The following is an 8,767-nucleotide window of genomic DNA, read 5'->3' as shown; positions in this document are numbered from 1 at the left end:
CAAAACAATTCGTACTTTTTCGATCGGACTTCTCAATCAATAGTTATGGACTAGAAACCAATTTCAAAAGAAAATTCAAAGGGCCGTAACTTTTGAAATAGTAGCCCAATCTTGGAACTGTTTGAAATTATGGATTCTACAGGCCACATTCTACTAAAGTACATTTTTTTCCGGGTCGATCTGAGACAATTTTTTTTGCGGGCCTCAATAGAAGGCAGTGTATAACCTTCCTTTTTTTACTTTTGACCTAGCTTCCCAATCTTGATGGATTCTAGAGGTCAAAATCTATAAGAACCAGTTTTTGCTAATGAGGATAAATTAATAAAGCGTCAATGTTAAAATGTAATATTGTATTGAAATCGGCCAGATTGAACGATATAACAATTACTGATGATTTTAACATTTGAAATTAGCTACATTCTGTTACAATACCATACTACAGTACAATGTGAAAGACATATGGTCTCTAATAATGTATCACTATTTAATCTTCATGTATTCTAAAGCTATGAGAATTCGAATGGTTTGGGCTGGTTATAAAGAAGTCCTTCCACTATTTGTACTGTTAACAGTTTCTTACTTCAAAAGCAGTAATTCTAATTGGCACGCAATGCAGATGCTTATTATTGCTACTTCAAATCTTTTACAATAGGTTTGTCCAAACATGCAACACATAATGGTATAAAATTTGATCCAAGCAAAATTATATGCATATTACCATCGAATAAAAACACTATAAGAAGTCTAACGTCGGGAAATAAATCATAGCAGACGATTGAACTGAGATACAGGCGGTACACCGATACACAGTCTATCTTGAACTGAGATGAACGAGTTCTAGCTTTCCCGTATACCAAAGGCTAGTGGCAGTATTTACCTCACATGCAGTATGGTGAGACGCCAGGGGCCATGTCACACATTTCTCCATAAGCGTTAGGCCGTTTAGTGTTTTTATTCAATAATAGAACTGAATTTACGGAAAAAATTAGTTTAGCCGTGTTTACGTACCAGTTTTGCTTCTATTATCTATCAATAAATTATCACATGCACAGCAAATGTGATTCTAAAATTATCATCGCGTTGCTTAATTTGATTTATTTTTAGTTTATTAAAAGTCGGCGTGGTTTCTTCCTAGTTCACCAAATATGGTTACTACAAACACAAAATTTTCTCCTAAAGAAAAACCTAATGGTTCTGAACAAACCTAAAACCTTTTTAAGATCTAAAATATTACAAAAAATCACTAATCAGTTCGATAAAACAAATTATTTTAAAACGTATCTTAAAATCTATCATCATATAACTATTCAGATCACATACAATGTTATTTACAAACATGAATAAAACTGTAAACCTACACTTGTTAATACTTGAAAATTGAATGATTAAAACGTATGCTTAATGCATGCAGGTATTTTAAAATACTGAACAATTAAAGTGCAATATTAAAGTAGTTGCCAAACACCCACACTCTAACCAACGCACTGAATGCAGAATAAATATTTTTGTTAAATAAATTGCCGAAACATATTAATTAATCTGCGTCCGTGCGCACCATAATTAAAACCGGTGAGAGTGTAGTTGAGATTAAAAGCGTAACAGTCAATACTTTCAACTTTTACATATTTTAAAATTTCTCTACCTTTCAAAATCCATTAAAATGCGTATGCACCGCCGAACAATAGACTAGTTTTAAACATCAAAATAAATAATCGTATGTACAGTAAAAATTTTTCGATCCTAATATTTGTAAACAGAAAACACTTATGCACATTTATACTTTTTACTAATTTAGTAGGTACTTAAAACTATTTTTCCCTCGTTACGACTGCAAGTAGCTGTAAAGTATCACTAGACTAGTTTTTTTTTAATTATTCGAAGATCCTTCGGAATTATCTGCATGACCACTACCGCTGTCGGGATGATCGTCCAAGAAGTTCGGATTGGGAGATAATGCAACCCTGTTAGTGTTATTTGATGCTGTCTCACCTGTAAATTTGTAATATGTCATATTAACGCTTCGTCACTACTTTATAAACAGATAGTATGTCAGTCAAGTATGGCGAACGTTTTGAGGATGCAAAGTACCAAAGATCCAAATCCCAAGAGGCGTGCTTATAACGCTGTTATAGCAATGTTCACGGAAATTTAAATTCACTATAATTTGAAAATGGATAACACAAGGTATTGTATGTATGTATGTATGTCAAGAAAAATTTGAGTAATAGATGTGGTTTTTGCATGCTAAGTCTCAAAATTTGCATTTCTTCTTTAATTTTTTTGAATACTTAATATTGGCATTCTCACATGTACTTTTCGTCCATCATTTTATCCATCAATATTGATCGAATATTTTTTGTTGTGTTCAATTAAATATGTGTTGTATTAAAATATTTGTCCCATGGAGGGTACAGGGAAAAGAGAACGAAGACGAGTGAAGATGATAAATGATCTGAAAGAGGGGAAATATGCTGATATGAAAAAAAAGCTATGGATAGAGAGGAATGGGAGATGGCCAAATAGAACCATCATCATCATAAAAATATTCTTTCAATTTTTCATTCTCTCTTTTTTTTCATAACGTCGCCATACTACCCCTTTATAAGTAGAGTAGACATTTGAATTCTTTCTATGTACACGAAGAACGTACCTGCTATTGGACACGGAGGACCTTTTATACGACATGTATTGTAGGATCCACACTGAGTACACTTTAAACCAACAACGTGAAATTTTACTGTGCTTTCCTTAAAAAAAAATTCTACTGAATTGATCGCTAAACTTTCCACCTTTACCTTATGACAGTCTTTACAAAGTATATCCGCCATGTAATTACTATACTCGGGCGGCATAGGAGTATGCGCGACTTCGTTATCCAAGTACTTCCACAGTTGCGTCATGTCCATCAGCGACGTCTGGCAGATAGGACATGCGTAATGGCCAGACTGTAGTAACTGTTCGAAACATGTGCGATGCAAAAGGTGCCCACAGTCGGGTATGTGACACGGAATTCTTGAAGTATGGATGTCTTCTAAACAAACAGGACAATTGGCTCGGGAAACATTCTCAACGCACTACGGATGGACATTTAAAGCCAATTGTAAGCGCACACGAGATTACCTTATGGCCATTTTTTAACTGAACTGGTAAACACATGTTGCATTTCTCACAATGGAAAAATCGGCCTGCACCGCCTATCCGACAAATGCCACACCCGCTGCAATGATACTGGTTCTTATCCTCATCGTCGAATAAGTTGCATTCCAAACATGTATACTGCAAAGGAACATTCTGTATTAGTAGAGTGTGTACAATTATGATGTACATTTTCAACACAGCAAAATATATACAGGGCGTCCGAGAAGCAGGGAATATCGTATAACACATGGAGTTTTTTATTTTTTCAAAACAAAACCGCAACAAATAAAAAAATGTTTTTTAATAACAAGATACATTTTTCGCCAACTTTTTTGATAGTGTTTTATTCCCTTTTCAAAAATGTAAAACAGTAACAGCCTTATGCTCATTAATCTAATCACCCATGAACGTTTAAGGCTTGTTTAAATGTTAAAACAAGCGAAGGCACATCATCCTGCTTTCTCCATATCCCAACGTAATTAAAATTTGCCTATAAATGAGCCATGTTTGTTTACTTCAAAAGCATATTTTCCAAATTGATGTGAATTGGTAACATTTTACGTCAAGTTCGCGTATTACCTTGACAGTTGTAAGGCGCAATCAATTGTTTTAATACCTAGATGAGCATAAAACGGTCATGGGTGACTAGATCAATGAGAATAAATTGTTGAACGTTGTTTAAATAAACGTACGCGCACTATTTGCGATTTTTTTAAAATTGTTCCAATCCAAGGGAATTAATATTTTATATGTTTGAAAAAGGAATGAAACACTATCAAAGTTGCAAAAAAGATATCGCATTAAAAAAAAATTTTTATGTGGAGCGATTTATTTAAAAAATTTATAAAAATAAAAAATTCCATGTGATAAATAATTAAATACAAACTAACTTTTATTTGAAACATCTCTATATATAAAAATGAACCCCTGTTTCTTCTGGTCACGCAATAACTTTAGAACGACTTGACCGATTTCATTCATCTTTTTTTAAAAATTTTCTAATACTGTGTAGAAGGTTCTTACGGCAAGAAACACTAAGAAAATCGCGCAGAAAATTTGAAAATTGGAGAAAACTTATCGACTATTTAAACATCACGCGTTGGACGGTGCGACGGCAATTGTTTTAACAGCTACATCGATCGGCAATGGATCAGCATAATATATCCGTCAAAAAATTAATTTATTCATATCATAGTGTGCTGTCAATTCGATCGGATAGTTTATCCAGATTTCAGTGAGTTTTTTGAGAAGTTTCGAGGTTATTTCACCGCAATCACATCTTTTGTATTAAAAGTTTGATATACCTAATATCCATTTTTGGTAAGTGTTCAATGTTGATAGACTAAACACGTGGTATACATAGTTATACAGAAACACTGGGAGTCAATTTCTATTTTTAGTTGAATTTTAGTTTTTTCAAGCTACTAATTAGACGTACCAACATGCTACCAACTTAAGTCGCAGAATTCGTAATTCTGATGTACGAGTACTTAAGTCAAACTGACGAGAAAAGCGAAGGGCGAAACGAAGTTAACGGAATCGATATGAACAACGCAGAAATGTCCCCTTTAATCCCTATCGAGTTGCATTTAATTATAACGTAGCAATCGATTACAATTTACAATAAATTGTTGCTATTAGACTAAAGAACTTTGTGTGTCCACATTTCAAGACTGTTAAGATTAAAACTGAAGCCTCGGGATTATGTTGCGACAGTGTCCAAGTGAAACTGACGCAATTGGTACCGTCACCAGAGCCACTACCTTTTTTGCGAACTTTTTTGGTTTGCGGAAATGTGCCAGATTCTATACATTTTTTGACTCATCATATCCAGAAATACAATCATTGCTTTCAAATTACGGCATTTGGCGCAACAAAAAAAAAAGGTACGTTGCTAGCTCTGAATTGCCAAAAGCAACTAGAAGAGAATGCGTTTAATTTTAATGATTTTGCAGAGATGGGAAGATTTTGGGGCAAGTGTGTCAAAATCTCTTTTCCGGCTAAACGGTTGAACCGATTTAAACCAAATTTGCTACACATATTCTTACACATAGAAGGGCAGAATCGCGCATGCGCAGGTGGGGCGGGTGGTACCTGTGCTAGCCACAGTAAATGTTTTGAAATAATTTTTTGTAATTATTTATTCCAGTCCAAATTGAATAGGTATTCATAGCTAAGAAAGAGGAAAGCGTCCGTCGGGTCAGCTAGTTTTTTTATAAAATGGGTAATCTACAATAATCCATACTTCTGGACACCCTGTGTATGAAGCAAAACTTTTTAGGAAAGCAATGTATAAAATAAATGTTTCTCTAATCGCGTCCGAAACATATGTTACACATTAAGACAATTCCATAAAGAAAAATAAGTTATTTTGCTGTATTATTAAATTTCTATACTGGAAAGATAAGGCAAGCTTATGTGTAATTTGTTTATCATTTTTGTGTAAATAATGTTACCAGTTTTGACGCTATCTATTTCAAAAGTAGGAGATTGAAAAATCAAACGAGAATTCTTTGTACATTTTTTATTAATTAGTTTGACGAATTTCTAATTTTCAAACAGTTGCGAGAAAAACAATTTTTCAATGGTCATGAAAGAAAACAGATGCATACTTTAAAAAATAACAGTGCAAGGTGAAAGATGTTTTTTGTTTAAAAAAATTAGCTAATAATCTGTTATTTATTAAAGCGAATAATTTTAACACTGTTAAAAAGGGGGGTTCTCAGTCGTTGATGCATAGAACAGTAATTTATGAACGAAAGCATAATGCACCAAGGAAGAGATTTTATTTAAAAATCACAATAAAATGTAATCTCCCGATTTGACTTTCCAAATACTTAACAATATAGTCATAGTGTAACATATAGAAAACAGTCTTTATTGTGAACCCAACGCAAAAAGTATGACTGTTTGTACAGCTCATCAAGGCACATCTTTTTCGTATTTAACATTTGCTATGGTGCTTTTCGAGAGAAGTGCAAATAAAATAAAAATAATATAATGTAACTTTCAATTCAAAATTTCTCAAAAACTAAAAAACTCACAACAAACTGTAATGGACTTTTTCGTAGTTTAACATTCACCAGTGATGGCCCTTTTAAACCTTTGACACATTAAATCTCTTTAGAAACTTTTTTTAAAACATTGTTGGCAATTTTCTTAATATTCCCCAACAAATCTTCTGAATAACGGTGCACTGTAACTAAGAGCGTCTCTCACAGTAAAAGATGAACTCTTTTTAAAAATGTTTTGTTGCACGTTGACATAGTGTAGTAGAATATTATTAACTCTCACTGCAGAACAGAGAGGACCATTTTTTTTATATTATTGCGACTAAAATATGTATAGAAGCTTTTATTTGATACCAAGGGCATTCAAATTAGTTGTTTATTAGATCTCAAACTCAACACTTTTCACGTCGACAGTTTCTGCGATTTATGAAATTGATTTTTCGAAATTTTCTAAAGACTTAAAGGCGTTCCTAAAAAGGCAAAAATATAAAATAATAAGAAGAAAACTTCATTCTTCTTTCTTAGAATTTTCAGAACCCTAGTCCTCAAACTTAAAAAGGCAGAATATTAAAATATACATAAAAATCAATACACATTTTTGGAGAATACTGACTCAAAAGGTATTCGCCCAAATGCCCTATCTTAACCATCTGTTGATTAGGCAACACAACTTACAACGCACATTGGCATTCATTGTGACTATTAATGAGGAGCAAAACAAATGACAAAGTTTAAGATCCTACTAGCAGAAGCTTGAACATTTCTTTCAAATTAGAAACGAACGATACTTTTCACATCAACATTTTCCATTTTGTCCACCTAAGTAATTATTTATCAAAAACGGACGATTTCCAAAACCTAATCTTCGATTCATTGTCATGTTGAAAAGCACCCATGTACCAAATATGTAGATTACAATTTTTTTCTGCAAATCTGTTTATGGGTGTTCTACCTTGTAGTCCACCCTGTATGCGATGAATTAATGTATAAGATGTTTCCATTTTAAATAGCGTGAAATTACCAAAATTAATAGCAGCTTTTATTCATTTAGCATCTTCTACCAATCCCACATTTCAAATTAGTTTGAATACTGACTTAATAAGTAGCGTTAAAAATCTTTTAATCTACTTAGTATACACATACAATTACTTGTAATTTAAACCAATCAAGAGATCAAATATGTCACAGCACACTCACATTGACCTCTATTGCCTCAATTAATTCTCTTCAATGATTGTTTACGAAATATCTCAATGTAGACATTCTACTTCCTTACATAATTATTTAAATAATGCTGTATACCTACTCCAAATCTACCTACCTTGCCAAATCGAATACCGCAGTTCTGACATTCGGCTTGCACAGGTTGCCTAGTTTCACAAAGTGTGCATATCAATTCTGTGACTTCCTTTCGGTTTACGGTATGGTCTTCTTTTTCGTCGTGACAAAATCGACATGTGTACACTTTATTGCAACACGGTGTCTGAAAACATGAAGCCAATTAGTAGAAAAAGAAGCACCTCCTTTTTAAATTAAAGTTATACTATTACCGCATTCACTTTGTTTTCACCGAAACACAAAGAGTATCAAAAATAGAAAGCATGACATTTCTCTTTTATTGCTATTTTGGTGAACAGCATGAAAGAGAAATCGTTAATTGAAGGCACTTTCATCACTTTAAAATGAATGCAGGTATTTACCACAAATTTCGATTTCCTTTTGTAATGGGCACAGCCAACTGCCTTTATTACTTCTTCGGGAGGGCCCTCTGCTCTGGGGGTGGCTGCCATTTTTCGTCAATTAAAAAAATTTGAAGAACTTTCACGTTGCGATCAATTGTTCATATTGTTCAAATGTACTGAAATTAGCGCAATACGTTGCGCCACTGCTCTGAAGTTCCCTCTGTTACTAACCGCCGAAAGTTTTCTCTACAGCGTGGCCACAAACTATATCCCTTGTAAATTGTTTTTTCGGACAAAATTACCATCACTACTTCACAAGCACGGTCAAATTAGACTTTTGAAGTCGAACAATTCATGCAAATGTTTTAATTCACTTTTGGCTGCTTCCAAGTAAATGTAATAAGTTAGCCCAGTGACTGTAGACACCAAACATAACAACAATTTTTATCAGAACGAGGAAGCCCAACATAAGGGGGACTATGGGGAAATCACCATGGATCTTAGTAAAGAGGTCAAATAGCTTGCAGTGAACATTGACCAGAGGTTCACGTGGAACTCCCATTTGGGTAAGGTGATAAAAAGGCCACCCTGGCATCCTGGGCCTGCAGAAGGCTACTAGGCAGGAACTGGAGCTGAGCGACTGAAATGACCAAATGGTTCTATGAAACCATCATTAGACCCATGGTCACATATGCCACAATGGCCAAAACCTGAATGAATATCGCGTTTTTTCACTCCTACCTCTTATCCCTTCATCAAGTGATTTAACACACAAAAAGCAACAACCCGGATGAACCAATGACACACAGTTCGATGAGAAAAACCATTTTCAATTAAAACTCATTGCAGGTCCCACAGTTGAATTCAAGCGCGAAGTCAAAAGAGCCGAGTATGGAGAAACTTGGTAGAAAGAGAAGCTTTATAAAAGGTTGCGGT

The 8,767-nt window shown here is 34.1% G+C and overlaps 1 protein-coding gene across 1 annotated transcript; it reads right to left on the bottom strand.

Annotated features, from left to right (window-relative positions):
• Positions 1-1,866: 1,866 nt before the first annotated feature.
• LOC116182504 (RING finger and CHY zinc finger domain-containing protein 1-like) lies at positions 1,867-8,023 on the bottom strand. The gene is made up of 6 exons (XM_031503037.1): positions 7,850-8,023; positions 7,471-7,632; positions 3,121-3,276; positions 2,796-3,074; positions 2,651-2,747; positions 1,867-1,989 (listed from the first exon to the last, which is right to left on the bottom strand). Exons 1-6 carry the CDS (start codon positions 7,937-7,939, stop codon positions 1,868-1,870), a joined length of 906 nt encoding a protein of 301 aa, XP_031358897.1. The 5' UTR covers positions 7,940-8,023; the 3' UTR covers position 1,867.
• Positions 8,024-8,767: the final 744 nt, after the last annotated feature.

This window comes from Photinus pyralis, unplaced genomic scaffold (genome assembly GCF_008802855.1).
Source record: "Photinus pyralis isolate 1611_PpyrPB1 unplaced genomic scaffold, Ppyr1.3 Ppyr1.4_LG1, whole genome shotgun sequence".
NCBI classification, from domain to species: Eukaryota; Metazoa; Arthropoda; class Insecta; order Coleoptera; family Lampyridae; genus Photinus; species Photinus pyralis.
The sequence above is the reverse complement of the archived record's forward strand: the minus strand, read 5'-3'. Positions and strand labels throughout refer to the sequence as shown.

Coding starts and splice junctions, on each gene's coding strand:
- LOC116182504 (XM_031503037.1), bottom strand. CDS start 7,939: ATGGCAGCCACCCCCAGAGCAGAGGGCCCTCCCGAAGAAGTAATAAAG. Junction 7,633..7,849: donor AAAGGAAATCGAAATTTGTG/GTAAATACCTGC, acceptor TCATGTTTTCAG/ACACCGTGTTGCAATAAAGT. Junction 3,277..7,470: donor GCGGTATTCGATTTGGCAAG/GTAGGTAGATTT, acceptor GTTCCTTTGCAG/TATACATGTTTGGAATGCAA.